This window comes from Impatiens glandulifera, chromosome 2 (assembly GCF_907164915.1).
Source record: "Impatiens glandulifera chromosome 2, dImpGla2.1, whole genome shotgun sequence".
In the NCBI taxonomy this organism is placed as follows: Eukaryota; Viridiplantae; Streptophyta; class Magnoliopsida; order Ericales; family Balsaminaceae; genus Impatiens; species Impatiens glandulifera.
Window position 1 is genome coordinate 61047876 of NC_061863.1, and position 21826 is coordinate 61069701.

Sequence of the window (21826 nt, forward strand, 5' to 3'; positions counted from 1 at the left end):
TAAAAATTAATTGATTTGTTTTTGTTAATTTTATGCTTATTTTCATCATCCAGAGCTATTTAAATTCGTATTGCAATTAAAACGAAATTGTTAGATTTTATGACAGAAAGAAAAGGTAGAGATAGGAGAATAAAAAAATAAACAAGAATATAAATAGAGTTAACAGAAAATTTATTCTCTTAGACAACTATAGCAGCTATTTGTCTAATAATAATAATCACAAATAAAGGTCTTGTAATAAAATGTCTTCCTTTCTGTCTTGTGACTAAAGAAAGATACACAACTCAAGCTTTTGTCATATTGTCTAAAGCTTGTGACTTTAACTTTCTCCTCCTCTTCTTGCTCACTAAACATCTTTGAGCAACCAATTCATTTTTATTCTTTTCGCAAGTCATCATTGTTACAAAATATTTTCAGTACTATCTTTGAAACAAAAATAAACAGATTCTTTTAGGGTTTGCGGCTGTTTCTCAGTGGAATAAGGGCAGTACACCCCACTGATGAAGAAAACCCTCCCCGGTGGTGACTTCCAAGACCAAAAGGACAACAACTGCCAACATTGCCGCTCTACCATTCCATGTCTCTGCACTTTTAGTCCATCCCCATTCCCAAAACGTCACTGGTGTTGGAAGCTCTCTCCGTTGGGAGTCGTATGCTGCCAATAGCTCCTCTATACTTCCAAGTGGCACCAGAGACTGCATATAAAAACTTTTCGCTGTCACCAAAGCATACCATAAAAGCTAAATTGAAAACTTTTATCAACATTTAATCCCCTGTTCTTGTTCCAAAAAGAAATCATAATTCCTGCAGAGTTAGTTAGAATCAGACCTGTCGAGCTTCCAGATTTGAAACCGCCATTGCTCCAACATATGGGAGACTTTCAATCACAGCATCAGCTAGATCAGATATGAAGGTGGGTTCACAACCTAGAGCAGGAACACGACCCCAGTTCTCAATACCAGATTCTAAAGCCAATTCTTTGTACTCAACATCAATTTCCTCTAGTGTTTCAATATGCTCGCTCACAAAACTGACAGCAAAAAATAAATGCCTCAAATTTTACCCCAGGTAATCGATTGTGAAATATTAATTTTATGCTAGAATAATATGATCAACAGCGAAGAATCAATCTCAAACACATTATTATTTTGATGAAACAGACACAGTAATACCTAATGGGGACTGCTAAAAGACTTTTTACACCTTTCTTCCCAAGCTCAACGATAGTGTCATCAGTGTACGGCTTCAACCATTCCACTGGTCCAACTCTACTCTGTACCATGGTCAATAGGAATGTCAAAACTAAACCTTTTTTAACAATAACAACTATCCAAGGAATAAAACACAACCAAAAGCAAATAATTAGACAAGTGGGGGAAAGAACATCCAATTATTTTAGAATATAAATTCTCTTCAGAATAAAATAATTATGGGATTAATTGATAGACAAGCTATACACATAATCCCTCTAGTTCGGTAGAAAACTCTCCTAGAATTTTACAGGTATTTACACATTATATTATGCTCTATACAAGGAAATAAATCAATGATACCGGATGTTACTATTGATTACTGAGATGTTACCAGATGTTGATATTCCAAATATATAATTAGTTCACTTTCCATGAATGATTACAAAAACAACCACTGTTACCTAAAAAATATTGACAAAACAACTCAACCTTCTTCCAATTACATTCAAACAGCTATGTGAGCCCTAACTCCATCGTCGCAAAAGAAACAACAGGTCTTTAACAACTAAGGACAAAAAATTTCATGCATAAAACAGGCCCTTTGTCAAGATTGTTACCTTGTAAAATAAAAGGCATTAAGAGCATAAAAGCAAACATCACACAGAAGAAAAGAAAGAGATCAGAGATAGTTGTATAATCTATTTCCAGAAACTCTAAAAAATAAACAACATTGAAACATAAATCTAGAAATTTGATAACAACATTACGAATATACAAAATAATTGTCGGGGATGTAGCTCAAATGGTAGAGCGCTCGCTTTGCATGCGAGAGGCACGGGGTTCGATCCCCCGCATCTCCACTTAATCTATTTAATTTTTTTGCTAATAAAGGATTAGGCAATCTGGGTCGAGATGATTTAAAGAATATCATTAGGACATTATGGAGAAACATAGAAGTGTGGAACACTTTAGGAGAATAGGAACATAATGCTCAATGAAAAGATACTTAACAACAAAAAAGATGCCCAATGGATGGCAACAGAGGTGATGGGAAGTGGTATTTAGCGACAGTGAAGTGAGAAGCGAATGAAAAATTACAATGGAAAGTTGGTGAAATATTTCCATAGAAACAGAAAGGAAAATTAGAGATGGTTGGCAACTCTAATCAATGGAGATAGTGGTGGTTTGCAACAGTAGACTATAGAGACTTAGCAGCTTTCATTAATTACCCCCTAAACAGAACCAAGATTATTCTACTTCTGCTGGGCAAATGATTCAACAATCAAACAACATACGTAACCAGCCAGCCAGTCAACTCCATAGCACACTGTTAAACTAACTTGATTAGGTTAACACTAGAGTGACTACCACAAGATAGTGACTACTTTAACATGGGCAAAGGCTTGATATTGCTGAAGTCATCATTGCATATTACATCAGTTATTGGTGATTTTATCCAATTCTAAACCACATCAACATAAGGACTTCATATATTGCACTCCATTTGAGAGATACGTAATATAGGGAGTATATAGTCATACAGAAATGTAGAAAGAGAAACCTGATAAGCAAGCGTGTATGCATTATTTAATTTTCTCTTTTCAAGCTCTTCCATGATCAAATCAACACATTCCTCCATCTCAGCCTTATACGGATCACCAGCTTCCTCCACATATGCAAGAGGCACCCCATGAGCACTATAAAAAATCATCACCTACAATAAAACCAAAGAGTAAGATTAAATGCGTGCATTTAAGTTGAATAATATATTAAATAAATGAGTAAGATGTACTTATTTCATGACTAAAACTGTAACACATGCATTTAAAGATGAATAATATTACAAGGTCAGTCAATACCTTATCTGGAATGTCAAACTTTAGCAACTCCTTTTCAATAAGGTCTGCCATCGCCTTTATATATCCTTCGCGTTGGTACCATGAAGGTATGACAGTGTGTTGCATGTTCACAAGGTATTCATCCTCCCTGAGAACTCAGTCTGTTTTACCATCACTAATGCTGGATGCAACTTGACATTCATAAGAAGAAGACAAGAGATTTCTCACCGGAATATACTTTCTAACAATCTAAGGCTTGAACCACTTGTGGATATGGAAAACTGTGGATATAGAGGAAGCACAACCAGCTTTGTAATTCCGTCTTTTTTTATCTACACAAGAAATCGATCAAACAAAAAACTTATATATAAGTGTTCATATCCTTGTATGCATCTTCTTCACGCATGTCTCTTTTTCCCCGTGAAAACAGGTGATTATTAGTATACTATGCAAACAAAGAAATAAATCTACTAGACAGGTTTCTTCACTATAAATCAATCAATAACAACATGAAAGTTTAACTGGGGAGATTCTTCTACCTGTTCAATAGCTTCCTCAGTAAAAGGATGCCAATAACGCATGCCAACATAAACCTCAGCGGGCACATTTTTAGAACAAAGGGACTTCCTCAACTCTTCTGCCTACACAAAGCAGAGTCAACAAAGAGATCACAACGTAGGCTCCCAATAAAAGGAGGGTGCTTATAATGCTGGCTAGCTCTTTTATAACACGCAAAACAAAAACTTTAGATAAAAACTCCACTACAGCTTGAGAAAGACTAATCATATTGCAAGAAAGATTCTTATCAAGTTCACTATAGTATTATTGACAAAACTAACTTAGATATTGCTAACTTTTTCCATCTGCACTTAAGCCAGGATCTTTTTGATAATCCCCCAGAATGGACAGCAGAGAAAAGAAGCATATTATCTGCCTGCCTACTTCAAAAAGCCTTCTGTAGGAATAATATAAGTAAACAGGCTTCCATAAACTATAGCTTCACCTAGTGCTATGACCAGTGAGGTATGTTGTGCAGAAGACATAAATGAGAAAAGGACCTTGAAGATAGGTTATCATGTTAAAGACCACTTCAACAAGTCAGCTACCAGGAAATATAAAAACAAAAGTGATTGTGATGCGACTTCTTTTTGTCAATCAAAGCTTTTATTTTTAAACAAAAAAACTATTATATCAAAGCTGAAGTACAGTCTCTTATTTGTGTGCTCATGTTATACAAACAAAACAATAGAATAATATATATTCAGTTCCTAAGCACAATATAAGGCTAGTCTCTGACAAAAGCTCGGCCCAAGGGACCAAACATTAGGATTTTGGAGATAATTAACATGTTCATAATAATAGACAGAACTAGCCTGACATCAGAAGCTTACTTTATCTTTATCCTTCATAATTCGCCTAATTTGGGAACACCTACAGGCTTACTTTAGCCTCTGCTACACACTGCCCTCATGACATATGATGATTTCCATATATAGTCTAGTTCTAGATTTTGGATATAAATCCCTCCACTTTTCCTTGAAATCTACTCCATATTCATTGTCAAGGTTATTAAAAGTATAATATCCATCACATCTATGCATTCAAAGTTTTAGCAAACTTCTGTTTAACCAAGCATTATCCTACCAAAGGAGTCTTAATGAGTTTTTGAGTACACCACAGGGACTGCAGGAATTAATGAACTCTTTTTCAATAAGCAAAGAAGAAACTTCAAACAGAACAAAACTGCAGAACATATCATTCTTCGTCCTCAAGATGCAAGTCATATAACACAGCTTACAACCACAATAACAGATTTATTACACAGATAATCAAAATGGTAAATAAGGAATTTATAAAGCAACATTTTAATGAACATTCAAAACATCACACGGAAAACAAACTTCAATTGATATTCAGAATCATGCCTGTGAATCAGTTATCTGCCGAAGGGGTGAGCCACCACCAATTGAAGCATAACCCTCTTTGCTCTTCGGTGCCCTTAGAACAGATATGAATTGTGCTAATGGCTTTTGAAGAAATCGAAACAATTTTGGCAGTCGAATGATATCCTGTTTAATTGTTAAAGTGAGAAAGATCATAAGGTAAAGACATGAAGAATTAATATTCATAAACCATGCCGCCTCACTACTTTACTAGGTCTTAAATTAAATAAGCATTCCTCAACTACACCAGGAAAATCAAAATCTTGTATATCAACTGGATGATGTCCATACATGCAATCTTTGCTTGCTGCTTTTAATACACACACTTCAGGTTTAAGGAATCGTATTAGTTCCAGAATAAACTACATACTTTCAAATGATGTCATGACGGCAATGATACTTGAATAAAAGATAATGTGAGTGAATGAAAATTACCGGGTCAGCAAAAAGATTAAACAAGAAAGGTTGCACATCATCCAGAGTTTCTGGACCACCCAGGTTCAGCAACAAGACTCCTATCTTATCATCACCGGTAAGAGATGAAGTGGATTTATCCTGAGTGGTAGATGTCAGCAATGCTCCCATAGACATTGAATGTCTGCTGAGTGAACCCTTTGGTAGTGACGGCACAGTTTCCGACCACCATCCTGAAGAACCAGCAAAAAGTTTTGGAAGGTATGAATAACTGTTGTTACTACTACTCCAAGCCTCCTTTTGCAATCCAGAGCAACAGTATGACCTTCGACGAGTATATATTACATTTTGCAACCTGTAGAAACACCAAAATTGTATAATTGATTCAATCCAAGATGAAGAATGCAAGCAAAGAGAGTGAAGAAATAAGACCGACCCAGCAAGGTTAACTGGAGACGATAATAGGGACTCCATCCTTGGTACAACAGACAGACAGACAGACAGTAATCTAGTACGTGCAGTCGAGTCTCTTATTGAATCCCAAAGTGACGATGCTCCTTCAATGGTGGTCTTCCGACCCTTACCATTAAAGCTCTACTTGTTTATCTCCGTCCGTCCAGTTTACTCTCCACAAAAACTCGCCACCACTCGTGCGAAAACAACCCTTGTTGTGTGGATCATTTCTTGCACACCTTACACCATAAACCCAAAATGAGTGAAAGTGTAAATTTTAGGGTCAACATCTTCTACTATATTCATCTGCACCGTTGAATTCATAGATCATATCTAAATGTAAATTTTCAGTCAATAAACCTATCTTCTAGGGTTACAGTTGAAAAGTTCATTCCAACTAGTTTTCCAAAAACTTCAACAGTTAGTTGGCGAAGAATGGTCAACTGTGATTTAGATTCATTCAAATATGGATTATGAGTAAGTTTTAATCATCTCATAACTTAATTAGTTTAAATATTCAATTTTCTAAGTTAATTAAAATAATTGACAATTTATCTTTTTATTTTAAATAAAAACTATATCCTATAAGATCTTGATTATTTGAGTATTTATTTATTTTTAATTGGGTGTGTTTTTGGCTAGAAAAAATTTATTTATTAAAGAAAATAAATTATTTGAGTTTTTAATTAATTAATTATTAAAATAATTTTTTATTTAAAATTTAAATTTATTAAAAATAAAATATTAATATTTTAATTGATGACATAAATTATTTAATAGCTGGAATAATATTAATATAATATAGAGATATTTTTTTAAAAATTGAATAAAATATATTCAAATTATAAATTATTTATCATTTTTATATAAAAAGATAATTGAACTATATTTTTCTTTGTTTGTGAGAAATATAAAAGATATATCTTAAAAGACAATTGAACTAGTTGTTTTCCTTAAGTTTATACAATATGTTAAAAAAAATACTATAAAATTTTAATTTTAATATAATATAAAGAGGATAATATATTATAAATTTATATTAACTCTTATAAAATATATAAAAATAAATAAATCATATATTTAATTGTGTTTATTTTTTAATTTTGATCCAACAAATATAATTGACTAACTATATCTTTACCAACAACATTGCGGAAACCAATTTTCTTCTTAATGTAAATAAATAAAGAAATATAAGAGTTCAAAAAGAAAAATTAGGATACAATCTAACCAAAGAAGTCTCAAAGAAAATTGGTACGAGATGTAAGTTTTTCGAATTTATTGACATTTAACATTCTCCGGTTGTAGTTTATTATTTTTTTATTTTTTTCCTTTGTTAAAACATTAACATTTAAAAAAAATATTTATTTAATTGTATTTATTAGTATTCAGAGCTAAGTAATTGGAGACACAAATATCATCTCTACTTCATTTCGATCAACTATCAATCAAACAAGAAGAAGAAAAAAAAGGTCATAAACGGAATAATTCAAATTAAATTGGAATGAATTATAAATTGTCATTTTATCCTAAATTTAAACATAGAAGTTAATTTAATTAACTTCTTTCTCTCCTTTAATAGAAGCATAATATTTCACTTCTTTCTCTCCTTCTCTAATCAAAACATGAAATTCCATATTAGTTTATTTGACACTTTAAATCACATTTGTAAATAAATATAGTATATCATTTCAATTTTAATGACTCATAGTTCATAATTTTATAGGACAATACGGTTAAGTACACCATTCAAATTAATATATACATATATAAATATCAATCCAAAGTATTTCACAGTTAAATTGACATTTTTCTGATTGTTTAATTCATAATAAGAGGTTATGCATTTTATCAATCTTTTATTTACACTATTTATATACCAGTGTAACGTTTGAGAAAGAAAATTAATATGACTATTATTAATCTATTGATTTCGTATACACAATGAACTATTTTTTATACTTTTTTCCTTTTGAATTATAATTCACAAATATATTTATTATATTTACTAAAATTCACAATAATTAAAAAAAAATTAAGAATAATTTAGACAAATGTTTTTTTTTATTAAATAGAACAAAAGTGTAACAAAATTATTCAAAAAATATTATTTGCATCAATATGAAAAATTCATTCTATAATCTGGATCATTATTCATAACAAATCTTATTCTAAACTAAAAGAATACTTATAAATTTTAACTTTAAAGATTTTAAATGAGATCAACCATAATATAATATTTTTTAAATTACAAATATAAATTTTATAATTTTTTAAGTTGAAAAGTTACTAACTTTAATACTTAATTAAGTCTTAAGTTAATATTAGTATAAGCATAAGGGGGAAAATGTATAAGCATAAAGACTATTTAGAACTCAATTTTTTTCCAAGGTAATTCTTTTGATTTCGTATACCCAATCTGTTGTTTTTTTTATACATTTTGTTTCTTTTGAATTAATTCCCAAAAAATATATTTGTTAAAATTTACAATAGTTTAAAATTAAATTTTAATAGTGATTTAGAAAGAAAGAAATTTATTAAATAAAATAATAAATTTACACAATAATACATATAATTATTATTTGTATCAAATAAAATAGATTTTTCAACGAGATCTTATTAATAATTACTAGCATATATCCTATGCATTTGTACAAGTACTAATATAAAAAATTGTGAAAAAAATATTATGGTAAAAATGTGGTAACATCTTTAATTTTATTTTTAACCATTTTAAGTTTATGGGCGAGGCAACCCACAATCCGACTCAAGTATCCATTTATTATCACATTGCAGAACGATCTCTAAAACAATTGATACAGTTTGATTCTTCAACTCATTTAGTTTGACCTCTAAAGTCCACTTCTTCCCTATATTACGAGTTTAAGGAAAAATGTAAAGACTACCATTAAAGTAGCATAGACGAGACTTACTATATACATATTAATTATGTTCCCTATCTCTATAAATATGACGGAATTCTTTTATTATTGCTCACTAATAATAGTGAAATCTATAGTACGGAGTCAAAAAAGAATTATCATCGATTAAAAACTATTGATGAACCACCGCGTTCATCAAATTTGGTGTTGAATTTAAAATATAAAGTGTTATTAGCCTGGTTAAAGGGTTGACTTATTTTGTTATGTTGTAACTTTAAACCATACCTATAGCATTTTTAATTTTATTTTTAACCGTTTTAAATTTATGGGCGGTGTGAACCCAAAATCCAACCCAAGTATTTAATTACTCTCACATATATATCCAAATTAACCACAGCTCTCGACCCGGCAATCCGGACACTTTAAAAATAAACATCATTATATATATAGAGATTAGTTAGTTAAAAAGTTGAACTTTTATTGTTAAAATGTCCCCGCATTCATCAAATTTGATGTTAAATTTAAAATATAATGTGTTATTAGCCTAGTTGGTTAAAAATTTGTACTTGTTTTTGTTAAGTTGCAAGTTTGAACCATACAAATAATATTTTTAATTTTATTTTTAACCGTTTTAAGTTTATGGGACAGTCAAACCACAATCCAACCCAAATATTTATTTACTCTCACATATATATCAAAATTAACCACGGCTCTCGACCCGACAATCCGGACACTTTAAAGTTTAAGCATCATTTTATATATATATATATATATATATATATATATATATATATATAAATAAATTTTTTTGATAAAATAATAGTTTTTAATTAAAAGTATAAGTTTGAAAAAAAAATATAAAGTTAAAAATTAACTTTAATACTTAATTAGGTCTTAAATTAATATAATTAGTATACTTTAAAATCTCAATCTTTCCAAGGTAAATCTTCTATGAGATTCATGAGTTATTTTTTCACATGATGGTGAAGAGTCAAGACCTCTTCAACAATTGTGGATAGTTTGTTTTCAAATTCCTTAAATTTTTGTTGATTGCTGGTTAAATAACTTTTATATTCAATCATAATAGTCTATTATAATATATTAATATCTAATATTAAATGAAGTGCTATCAAATATTTGGTAAGTTTTATATATATTTTTTCAAATATAATATTTTATATAAATATGTTTAAAATATAAAAAGTAATTATTTTGGGTAATAAATGAAAAATTAACTAAAAGTGGTTGTTAATATTGAATTTGACTTTTTTAGGACTAAAATGAGTGGGACCAGGCAAAACGCCAGTTAGGCGTGTACACATCAAATTTCCATTTTTTCCCTCCCTTCTCTCTCTATAATCGTAACCGTAATAAATAAAGAAACTCACAATAATCCTCACTTATACACGCTTTCGTATACCTTCGTCTTCATCGCTCTCTCTCTCTCTCTCTGCAAATGCAGCAATTCCATGTCGAAATCCTCATTATTCTTTCACCGATCTATTAGCAACGAAGCTGACAGGAAGAAGAATTCATGAAACTCCTTTCTTTGCGAATCATTTCATCTTTTCTTCCCCTTGTAAGCCGATCGATTTCCTTATCAAGAATGCTGAGGCGCCACCCTGCTTCTAGGGTTTACTTCTTCTTGTTTCTAACGCTACAGATTTTACTATTATTATCATCATGCATTCGAGTTACTTGTCAGTCCAGTGCGAGTGATGCCGATGTAATGCAGGACCTGAAAACCAGCCTCGGCTTGTCAGGATCGCTTACATGGACCGACTCAGACCCATGCAAATGGGCTCTAGTCAGTTGTTCCAATGATAAACGAGTTATCAGCATCCAAATTGGTAAACGAGAACTCAAAGGCTCTCTCCCTTCCAGTCTTTCTAAACTCACCGCATTGCAGCGATTCGAAGTCAGGGACAACGAGCTCACCGGTCCTCTACCGAGTCTCGCCGGACTTTCATCGCTTCAGAATCTTTTACTCAACAACAACAATTTCTCCTCCATTCCGTCAGACTTCTTCTCTGGAATGTCTTCGCTACAATTTGTATACCTCGACTATAATCCCTTCTCTGCGTGGCAAATTCCAGAAAGCCTCAGCGTTGCTTCATCTTTAAAGCTTTTCTCTGCAATCTCTGCAAACATTGTAGGAAATATTCCCGATTTTTTTGGCGGAGTCACATTCCCGGTCCTCACGGACCTTCGGTTGTCCTTCAACAGTCTATCCGGCGAACTACCAAGAAATTTCTCCCATTCTTACATTCAGAACCTGTGGTTGAATAGTCAACGAGGAAGTTCTCCACTAAATGGCTCCCTCTCTGTGCTGCAGAACATGACTCAACTGACTCAGGTTTGGTTGCATGGTAATTCATTCTCAGGTCCATTGCCAGATTTTTCTCAGTTAAATAGTTTGCAGGATCTCAGTCTTAGGGACAATAGATTAACAGGTCTGGTTCCTGATTCTCTGGTAAATCTTCAATCGCTCAAGGTTGTGAACTTGACCAATAATATGTTACAAGGTCCAAGGCCAATGTTCAATCCCAAAGTTGCTCTTGATTTGGTAAAGAACACCAATAGTTTCTGTTTGGATGATCTTGAATCTTCTTGCGATCCAATTGTAGATACATTGCTTTCAATTGCAAAATCTGTAGGCTATCCAGTTGTATTTGCGTCGAGCTGGAAGGGAAATGATCCTTGTAAGTCCTGGGCAGGACTTACATGCTTAAATGTTAATATCACCGTCGTCAATTTTCAGAAAATGGGTCTTATTGGTACCATATCTTCAAATTTCTCATTGATTCATTCCTTGCAGAGATTGATTCTTTCCAATAATAATCTCAGCGGTACCATTCCAGTTGAGCTCGCTACTTTGCCTAACCTAAAATACTTGGATCTTTCCAACAATAACTTGCATGGCCTTGTTCCACCTTTTAGAAGCAACGTTGTTGTTAAACGGGATGGTAATCCTGATATAGGGAATGATGCAAGTCCTACCCCAAGTGGGAAACCACCCTCCAGTAGTGATGCAACAAGCAAGACTTCTTTGGTCTGGTTAGTTGTCGGATTAGTAATTGCTGTTTTATTATTGATTGTTGCTGGAGTGTTCTGTGTATACAAGTCTAAACAGAAACGGTCCAATAGAGTTCAGAGTCCAAATGATAATGGTATGGAGATTACTCTCGCGAACAGTGGACCGAGTAAGATTCACATTGACATTGGAACCATGTCAATTGGCGAATTAAGAAGAATGACAAACAATTTCAGCCAGGAAAATATACTAGGGAGAGGTGGGTTTGGAACTGTTTACAAAGGGGTACTTAATGATGGGACAAATATTGCAGTCAAAAGGATGGAATCTGGAGTTATGGGGGAGAAGGGGTTCGACGAGTTCAAATCTGAGATTGCTGTTCTTACCAAGGTCAGGCACAGACACTTGGTTAGTCTTCTAGGATATTGTTTGGAAGGAAATGAGAGGCTGCTTGTTTACGAATACATGGATAAGGGGCCCCTTAGCAAGTACCTTTTCAACTGGAAAGAGGAAGGGGTGGAACCTCTTGGGTGGTCAAGACGACTGATCATTGCTCTCGATGTGGCCAGAGGCGTTGAATATCTGCACGGCCTAGCTCGACAGAGCTTCATTCATAGAGATCTTAAACCGTCAAACATTCTCTTAGGGGTTGATATGAGAGCCAAAGTTTCTGATTTTGGCCTTGTTCGAAATGCTCCAGATAAAATGGCTTCTCTTGCTACTAAACTCGCTGGAACTTTTGGATACCTTGCACCAGAATATGCAGGTAGAGCTTATTTGATCTTGTTTTTTCTCTTTAATAATCTCTGTTGAATATTTAAAATGTTTGATCTTGGGTTATTTCAAGATAATCTGTTATTTGGTTAAAAAGACATTAGTTTTGATGTTGCGTTTTTGTTCACTTGTGATTACACAACAGCAACTGGAAGAATAACAACGAAAGTAGATGTATACAGCTTTGGAGTGATTCTGATGGAACTTATAATGGGGCAGATGGCATTGGACAATACAAGGCATGAGGCACAACTAGTCCACTGGTTTGATAAACTGTTAGCAAACAAGGACACCTTCGTGAAGGCTATAGACCCAACAATTGATCTTAACCAGGATGATGAGACACTTTCCAACATCAGCATTGTGGCCGAGCTAGCAGGGCACTGCTCTTCAAGGGATCCCTACCGAAGGCCAGAAATGAGTCACGTAGTCAATGTGCTTTCGTCTCTTGCAGAGCAGTGGAAACCAACAATAAATAATGATCAAAACGACAATTTTGGTATCAATTTTGGTGGCAGGTCATTGTCTGAGGAATTATTGAATTGGCAAGCGTATGAAGGAATGCCGAGCGCTGAGCTTTCGCGACTCCTTCATGGTTATGATAATACCCAAACCAACATAATACATACTAGAGCAGCATCATCATCATCTGGGCTTTGAGATTTTGACATTATTAAGAGCTATTGTTGCACCAGATTAGTAGTTTGGAGACCTTATTATGGTCATTTGATTGATTTGGTTTGTTGAAATTCATTTTATTTCCTATCCTAATTAGGAGTTACTTACTGCTAATACTTGATGGCCTTTATGATGATTTTCATAGTAAAAAAGGAATTAAGAGATTGCTTGTCCTGCCATTAATCATCACTTCCTACTAAATTTCTCTTTAATTTCAACATTTTAAAATATAAAAATTATTTGGGTCATTTTATCTAATTAGTATGTCAATTTTGTAATTTATCTTTTTATTCCATAGATAATAAATTTATTAGAATTATTTTTTTCTTTTATAAAATTAATTACTCAATCCCATTTAACTATTCTTATATTTTTTCAATCCAAAAAAATAAATCAAAACTATTATTTTTAAGAATTTTGACTGCCCTTTGTGAAATTATGCTGGGATGGTCTAGCTAAAAACATCTGATGTAAATGTCTAAATGATTGAAATTACAATTTGATCTTGCCACTAAATTTGTGACTAAGATATTCATATTTTTGTAAACATAAATTTTACTTTTATTAATTTATTTTGAAGATTATATAATTGATATTTTTATTAAGATTATTTTTTGCAAATAAAAATATTATTTATGACGTTGATATAACAAATATCTAATATTTGGTTTTCTATCTATTATAATTTATTTTTGAAGAAAATAAATTAGTATTGTTCAAAATTCATTATTTCTACTTCAATTTAAATTGTTTTAACACAATATTACCTCTGATATTTAATTGTTTAGATATAAACCATTCACTTGAGTTCGATTTTTTTATAATATTATTTGATAAAATAAAATGTTTAAACAAACCAATATTATATAAGTCTATTTGAAATTTTAATAATTATTATGTTTGTATAGGGAATTAATAAAATCAAGTGAATAATAATTTAAAAATAAAAAATAATGATTGAGAAATGAATATAAAAATCAAATAATTATGAAATGAATCTAAAAATTACATATAAATTATGATTAAAAAATAACATTTATATCAAATAAATCTAAAAATTACACATTTTAAATTATAATTAAAAAACTAAATACCCAATTAATTTAAAACCATTTTCAACAAGATCATGATGATTATTGTGAAAAAACCCCTCCATATTGAAATTAGAAACTCAAATTGATTTAAAATGGCAATGTTTAAAAGACAACCTTTGTTTCATTTCTGAAAGACGCTAACTCTGAAGCTCCACAAGCAGCGGGGTTTGAAGCTCGCCGGAGACCAAGCAAGCCCCTCCGCTCCCGCTAAAATTCCAACGTGGACTTCAGTCCTTGTAAGAAACCCTAATAAACACTTGCAACTGATTTCATCAAAATTACTTGCAAATCAGTCCTATTTCTTCACCAAAATTCAGTAATGGCTCCCGGTATCCGAGGGCGGAAGCTATCATTCGAAATTCTCAGCACCAATACCTCCGGTCTCGATGAAGAAACCATTTTCCACAGATCCAATTCCGATCCTTCCATTCAGGTAAATGTCGACTCACTGGCGTCTGAATCCAAGCCCACTCAACGAAAACGCAAGAACAAATATTCGAGGAACAAGAAGAAGAAGAATTTCTTTGATTCTGCGATTTCAGAGGATTCAATAGACCAAACTAGCTTAGATTTGAGTCACTCTGTTCAACAGAAACTCGCTGCCTTGGAGAACGGCAACTGTACAGGACTGGAAGAGAGTTGGAGAAATTGCAGGGTCTCCACAGTTGTCTGCGATCAAATTTGTATACCAGAGGAGAACGGTTCTTCTTCATCACTGCATTCACTTGGAGAAGTATCAGGGCATCAGAATTTGCAAAATTCTGATGGCTACATGGTTGCGGAGCTGAGGCAGAGGAATGTGTCTGCAATTTGGAACGGCGAGGTTTTAGGAACACAGGATGATGATCAGAATGTGCCTCTGTCACAAGAGAGCGGCACTGGTGCTGAGGAAGACCAAGACAATCTTTTATCAAGTAAACTTCAATCTGAACACAATGGTCCAACTAGGAAGTTAGATACTTCAGAATCACTTGATTGGAAGAAACTGCTGGAACAAGATGCAAACTGTGAGTCAATCAAATTATTATTGCTTTTAAATTTTATCACCTGTTTTTATTGGTTTACTCTATCTATCTATCTATCTATCTATTGTGTACCTCAAGATGTCTAAAATATTTCCTGGAGAAAAAAAAAGTGTTATTATTAGGTAAGATTGAAATGAGGACAAACAAAAACAAGACAAATTGGACAAAAGAAGAAAAAAATTATCAAAACATCTAGTGTGGCTGTTTCTTTGATGTGTATTGTTCTTATTACAGTTAATTTTGCTTTCAGATTCACCATTAGTGGAGAAATCACCACTGAAGTACTTCATGGAAGAAATGTCTGGTGGAAATTCATTAAGGAGCACAACAACTTCTGGCAATGATAAAGAACGAGAAAGAGTATATGATACAATGTTTCGGTTGCCATGGCGATGTGAACTGGTAATATTTGTGGAGAGTTTAAAGTGTTCTTACCAAGAGAAAATCATAGTAATATAAGTCAGTCAACCATTTGTTAGCTTATGTGCTTATGGCATGTTTTTTTTGGGGAATAGTAGTGGTAGTGGGCGAATTATTCCGCGGAAAATATGATTTGAGCTACAATTGTGGCAGCTCAGCAACTACTAGTGCTAGGTCTGTTTGGTGAGTGCATAGCAGATTGGTCTAATAGAAAATTGATTTGAAGTGATTGATGTGAAATTGATATGATACAAAATCATTTGAAATTATTGAAATATAATATATTTGTTACAAAGAAGAATCATAATTTCCCTTTGTTTAGCCCATTAACTGGGTGTCAAATCTATCATTAAATTCAAAATCTTGCTCTCCTCTACCTAGGTAGGCGCATTAAAATGTGTTCTTCAAAGAAAATTATGGTGGCAACTAAACAAAGCGAAAACCTTAGCATGGGCTATTTTAATTATTTGATTCTATATCATGATCCATCTTATTTGTACCAGCCTTAGTTTGGGGGGAGCTACATTTGACTTTCATGATGATAAATGTGCATGACCCGACACATGTTTTGTGAAAACGTGGTATTGCAGTATTGCAGTATTAGGGTTTAGGGGATTGAGTATTTACCTATTGCACCATTACTAATCCATTGTTACATTCTTAACTTGGTAATGTTTTGCAGCTTATAGATTTTGGCTTCCTTGTCTGCTTGGATTCTTTTTTGTCTTTGTTGACAATCATGCCTATAAGGATGCTTGTGAGCTTCTGGAGATTTTTTAAATTAAGGTTTGATCTGTTGTTTCTCTGGCGAACTTTTTTTAAAAATATGACACAGTTTTACATTACATGAAGCTTGTGAACCTTGTTGTCTTTGCTTGTTAACATTGTAGTGTCCTACATCAGTGGAGAAGTTATTTAAGTAGTTTATAAGTGTATGATTTTAGAGTTTTCTCTCTTAGGTATGGGTGTTGAATTATATTATTCAAATTAAGGTTTGATCTGTTGTTTTTCTGGCACTTTTTTTTCAAGTATGACACAGTTTTACCTTACATGTAGCTTGTCAACCTTGTTGGCTTTGCTTGTTAACATTGCAGTGTCCTACATCAGTGGGAGAAGTGATTTATGAAGTATTAAGTGCTTTTTTTATATGTGATTATGGGCTTTGAATACCTTGATGGATTTCACTTTGGGGATTGGTTTTTAATGGCTCAGTTGGTTACAGGAAGTTCGAGAGGCCTTCTGTGGCAGAGCTATCAGATTTTGGTTGTTTTATTGCACTTGTTTGTGGAGTTGGTCTTTTACAGCAGACAGGTATGGAAATGCTAGCATCATTATCCCTGATTTTTTATACTTTCCTTATCAAACTAGCTTTTTTTTTGTTGATATTCTTTCCTCAGATATCAGCCTGATATATCACATGATCCGTGGTCAAGGAACAGTCAAACTTTATGTTGTTTACAATATTTTAGAGGTGAGATAATATAGTCAGACTGAAATAGTTGGAAAGTCTTATGACAAATATTCAGCCTGCAAATCTCCCAAAATTTATCACAGTAAGATGGGTTACATCACATGGCGTGAAAATGATTTGTGTTTGGTTAATAATGAGGACGAACCTCCCTTTTATTTGATCAGTCAACTGACTCAGTTGACTCACATGCCCGAGATTCGCGCTGTAATGCTTTAATTAGTGTCCATGGTGCTCCATTGGTTAATGCTTCTATACTGAAATAAGGTATATCTCTTTCTTCTTTTTCTGACAGATTTTTGATAAATTATGTCAAAGTTTTGGGGGAGAGGTTCTGCAAACATTGTTTAATTCTGCGGAAGGACTGGCAAACTGCCCTTCAGAAAACATGGGCTACTGGACATGGAGATTCATCCTCGATGAGACACTAACTTTGCTCTCTTCTAATATCCTTATCCATTGCTAAATTATTCTTCCTTAATGCACTCTTAGCTCTTATTGCATTTTGGTTCCTTAACTATTTGTACTTGTTCATTCTTTTATTTTATTAGCTCAGGCCATTACATTGTCAACCTGTATTGTAGCTCACAATAATGCCTTGCTAGCTTTGCTGGTGTCCAACAATTTTGCTGAGATAAAAAGTAATGTGTTTAAACGTTTTAGCAAGGATAATATTCAGAGCATGGTCTATTATGGTGAGTGATTTTATTATCAAGTGGGTTGTAGTTGTCAATCTTATCCAACTGTTCAATTTTGAAGTTTATATCACTAGCAATTGTCAAAGTAATTAGATATGAATTTGGACTACTCTAGTTTATGATAGTTTTGATGTTACCACAGTTGTATGCTTTATTTTCTGGAAAAACAACTGCATCTGTTGGACCATGCCTTAGTTTTGGTTTTGTTTTATCTTGTCTCCTTTCCTTTGATATATTTTCAGTTGTTTGCTTTATTCTACTTGTCGTACAATGTATTTATGTCAATTTAACTACTTGTGATTGCTTTGAATGGCCAAAATTGCCCCTGAAAGTTTGATTGTTCTTTATTTCAGATTCAGTGGAGAGGTTCCACATTTTGGCATTTTTGTTATTTGTGTTGGCTCAGAATATCCTGGAAGCTGAGGGCCCCTGGTTTGAAACTTTCGTTTCTGTAAGTGTCATCAAAATATCCTGAAACTGGAATGTTAAACATAATACCTGGAATAGAAGAAGGAAACTGATTGGCTTTATATGTGTCCCAAGTCCCATTTTGTTTTTTCTCTATAACTTCAAACTTATATTTGCTGCTAATTAGACAGCACAAAATCAGAAACTACCCATGAGTTGAATCATGATAGTTTTATCTTACGATGCTTCATTTGCTTAAATAATTCTAAACACTTATAGATTATCACTTTTTTCCCCTGCCAAAGGCAATTACATTTTCTTATTCCAATAATCAAACCACACATGATAGGACACATTAAATGGAATGGAAGGAGTAAGTAACTGTTAATTGTCCTCTCTTTAATTGTAAGTTTGAATTTTGCAGAATGCTCTAACGGTTTATTTCTGTGAGGTGATTATTGATATAATAAAACATTCTTTTATTGCTAAATTCAATGATATCAAGCCCATTACATATTCGGAGTTTCTTGAAGATCTATGTAAACAGGTACATCCTGACACCTTTTGTCCTTGTAGTCAACAGACAAGTATAACTTCTTAGCACCAGCTACTTACATTTCATTAAGAAATGTTAATTTATGTGTTTCCCTTCCAAACATGGCATTAGTAAAAGTGAAATTGTTTATGAGAAATTAAGAAGTGGAATAACTTATTTGTGTAGGAATAATTTGTAACAGTGTAGGGTTAGGGTGAAATAAAAGCCATTGACACTAAGCTCACGAGCATTGCAACATTTGGAAAATCTGAAGCAGATGAGTGAAGGAGAGGAGAATTTACAATATCAGTGATTTTACAGATTCTAGCCAACACAATCATTAAGTAGTGATTCTTCAGTGGTAAACCGAATACTTTTTCTTTTGAATGTTGGAAGTTAGCTTGACCCCCCACAGTCATGACTTCCACTTCAACTTAAGGCGTTGCAAGTAGGAATTGAACCCGTGACATTTGGTCTCTTAGGCACCGACTCTTGCCACTTGAGCTTCCCTTGTGGGTTTGTGGTAAGCCGAATATTGTAGGAAGGTTTCTCCTTTTGTGTGTGTGTGTGAAAACGGCAGGTTTCTCCTAATTGGAACATGGTTTTATGGAAGCAAATTATGGTTTATAGCAATCCTATTGCTTCCTTTTACCATTTTTTCTAATGCAGCCTTTCATTTAACAATAATATTCATAATCAAATCCATGAACATGTTATATTAACTCATTAGTCCGGGAATGTAGTTCTGTCTATCCATGCTTTACATGCAAAATGGGCTTAGTCGTTAGTATTCACAAAAATTGAGGACCTATTTCAATTTTCTTTTAGGAGTTAAGTGAATCACAATTTATCATTCTTGGTAGCATATCTTCCTTGGAAGTTTAGTTCCCAACTATATTATTTGAAATGAATTTCTATTTTTGTCTTTATCTTTGACAGACTCTAAACATTCCAGCGGAAAATGAGAAGAGAAGTCTCACCTTTATACCACTGGCACCCGCTTGCGTGGTAAGAAAAAGTGCTACTCATTTCCTGGCATATTATTGGTTTTATTTACATATCCTAATTATGTTGGAAAATCTTGTACAATTCTTAAGATGCAAATATCACAGCTGAATTACGATAAGTTGCTGGTTTTCCTGAGATTTCATGTTGTTTTGAACATCGACATCTCTTACCCAAAAATAAAATTATATCATTAGTACCATATTAATTCTGTCACCCTGCGGTATCTAATACATACATGTGAATAATACTTTGTTTTCTTCAAAAAATGCACTAAGAAAATTTAGTGTCTTGGAGCAAAATTTATTTATATTTTGAACATGTGAGACTAATCTTAATCCTATTGAATATGTGAGAACTTAATATTGCACATCATTGTTCTTATTTTTCCAATGAGTACTTGTTGGGTTAGCTATTGGTCTCGTCTTCTTCTTTTTTGTAAAGGAGGTAAATTTTAATTGATAAGATTTTTGAATGCTAAGTGCCTTTGTTTTACAGTCAAAGGAAAGACAAAAAAAAGTAGAAAGACATAAACAATAAAAGGAAAAGTTAGATTCCCATCAACTAAAAAATTCACATCCTGTGCAAATTCCTCCTTTCTGGATTGAAGCGAACTTGTGTAGGAAGAAGCCCTTGATCCTCTCTATTCATAGTAAAACTAGATAAGTAATCTGGCTAAAAAACTCACAGATTAAATAGATAATTTCAGTGATTGATGGTGTGCAATTTGGAAATAAGGTAAAATTGTCTAAGATCATAATAAAAGATGGACATGGATCTAATATTTTTTTTGTTGCTGAATATGTAATTTATGGATCAAATTCCAAACTTCAGTACATCTCTACAAATTTGTAGAGAAGACAGGATTATTATTTATTTTTAAAATGATCATAAAGTCTTGAACCCTTGACCTTGTGGCCATTTTAGTCACGAGTTCTACCACTGATCTAAACAAGCCCTGATCTAAACAAGTCTTCAGAAGACAAGATTATTCTATATGCACCTATATACTTGTAGATGTTCTTTTATGATTTCCAATATGATGCAATCTCTTTTCTTTGTATATCTAGATGCTCATTTGTTTGTGCTACTAGAAATAATGGAAACTGCTTCTTGACTGTTGTTACGTTTATCAGTCCCAATAGTTTTTTCATCTGTTGCGGGAATTTCTCAATGATTTTTTATGTTATTTTTTGTGGATAGGTGATCAGAGTGGTAAGTCCTGTATATGCTGCTCACCTTCCTTATGGTCCGTTTGCATGGAGGGTATTTTGGATGTTGATTTTATCTGGCATGACTTTTGTGATGCTTGTGACACTTAAAATAATGATTGGCATGGGCCTTGAGAGACATGCCAGATGGTACATAAAGAGGTGCCAGAAGAGAAAACTTCACTCAGACTGACTGACGACTAAGCGCTGCCCCGCCCCCAAATCACATTTTTAATTTTATCTGCACAAGATCGGTTGGCTTGAACTGGAGAAGCTAAAGTCGGTTGTGCTCATGAAAATGTCACACCCAAAGTAAATAGGAAAAACCTTGATTCATTACTTACTTGGTGAAAACTCATTTTTGACTCTTCCCATATATATTTTTTTCGATTATCAGAACAACCAACAATCATGTGTCCTGTGTCATTTCTCTTATTAGTGTACCTTCTTTTTCATACTAGTACAATTGGAAGAATCTTATTGGAGAAACTTAGGATTAAAAAGTTAGGGTTTTCTTACAAGGTTCATTTTGTTGACACTGGAGTGGAACTTGCTTCAAGAGGAGAACAAAGAGAACCAAATGGGAGGATCTCCTTTCAATTTTTGGCTCAAATGGAAAATGGAAAGATACCACCTAAGGCTCCAGCTCAATGTTTAATTCTCAAAACAGATATTAAATTTAATTGAATTCTTTTAGTTATTTTACTGTTGTTTTTATTAATAACAGGGTATTATTTTCCAACAATAATTATT

At 33.1% G+C, this 21826-nt stretch overlaps 3 protein-coding genes and 1 non-coding gene across 4 annotated transcripts; 3 read left to right on the plus strand and 1 right to left on the minus strand.

The window, feature by feature from the left end:
* Positions 1 to 186: 186 nt before the first annotated feature.
* On the minus strand, positions 187 to 6071 carry LOC124925516 (ferrochelatase-2, chloroplastic). The gene is made up of 10 exons (XM_047465539.1): positions 5825 to 6071; positions 5410 to 5743; positions 4957 to 5100; positions 3571 to 3672; positions 3260 to 3363; positions 3053 to 3179; positions 2755 to 2907; positions 1173 to 1273; positions 829 to 1030; positions 187 to 695 (listed from the first exon to the last, which is right to left on the minus strand). Exons 1-10 carry the CDS (start codon positions 5860 to 5862, stop codon positions 471 to 473), a joined length of 1530 nt encoding a protein of 509 aa, XP_047321495.1. The 5' UTR covers positions 5863 to 6071; the 3' UTR covers positions 187 to 470.
* On the plus strand, positions 1981 to 2053 carry TRNAA-UGC. Its single transcript has one exon. It is a non-coding gene; the product is annotated as a tRNA-Ala (tRNA).
* A 4233-nt stretch (positions 6072 to 10304) lies between the features above and the next one.
* Positions 10305 to 13236, plus strand: LOC124926202 (receptor protein kinase TMK1-like). Its single transcript, XM_047466387.1, has 2 exons — positions 10305 to 12523; positions 12677 to 13236. Exons 1-2 carry the CDS (start codon positions 10330 to 10332, stop codon positions 13189 to 13191), a joined length of 2709 nt encoding a protein of 902 aa, XP_047322343.1. The 5' UTR covers positions 10305 to 10329; the 3' UTR covers positions 13192 to 13236.
* Positions 13237 to 14417: 1181 nt separating this feature from the next.
* Positions 14418 to 21539, plus strand: LOC124925960 (protein POLLEN DEFECTIVE IN GUIDANCE 1). The gene is made up of 11 exons (XM_047466109.1): positions 14418 to 15310; positions 15579 to 15730; positions 16431 to 16534; positions 16971 to 17059; positions 17146 to 17219; positions 17512 to 17662; positions 17744 to 17911; positions 18268 to 18365; positions 18747 to 18869; positions 19797 to 19865; positions 21066 to 21539. The coding sequence occupies exons 1-11, from the start codon at positions 14623 to 14625 to the stop codon at positions 21264 to 21266; spliced, it is 1917 nt and encodes a 638-aa protein (XP_047322065.1). The 5' UTR covers positions 14418 to 14622; the 3' UTR covers positions 21267 to 21539.
* Positions 21540 to 21826: the final 287 nt, after the last annotated feature.

Excerpts from the sequence above, each read along its gene's own strand:
- LOC124926202 (XM_047466387.1), top strand. The coding sequence starts at position 10,330 with ATGCTGAGGCGCCACCCTGCTTCTAGGGTTTACTTCTTCTTGTTTCTA. Across the intron at positions 12,524-12,676 it reads CCTTGCACCAGAATATGCAG|CAACTGGAAGAATAACAACG; the intron begins GTAGAGCTTATT and ends ATTACACAACAG.
- LOC124925960 (XM_047466109.1), top strand. The coding sequence starts at position 14,623 with ATGGCTCCCGGTATCCGAGGGCGGAAGCTATCATTCGAAATTCTCAGC. Across the intron at positions 17,912-18,267 it reads TCAGAGCATGGTCTATTATG|ATTCAGTGGAGAGGTTCCAC; the intron begins GTGAGTGATTTT and ends TCTTTATTTCAG. Across the intron at positions 19,866-21,065 it reads CACTGGCACCCGCTTGCGTG|GTGATCAGAGTGGTAAGTCC; the intron begins GTAAGAAAAAGT and ends TTTTGTGGATAG.
- LOC124925516 (XM_047465539.1), bottom strand. The coding sequence starts at position 5,862 with ATGGAGTCCCTATTATCGTCTCCAGTTAACCTTGCTGG. Across the intron at positions 3,364-3,570 it reads CTGAGGAAGCTATTGAACAG|ATAAAAAAAGACGGAATTAC; the intron begins GTAGAAGAATCT and ends TTTCTTGTGTAG. Across the intron at positions 2,908-3,052 it reads AGTTTGACATTCCAGATAAG|GTGATGATTTTTTATAGTGC; the intron begins GTATTGACTGAC and ends GTTTTATTGTAG.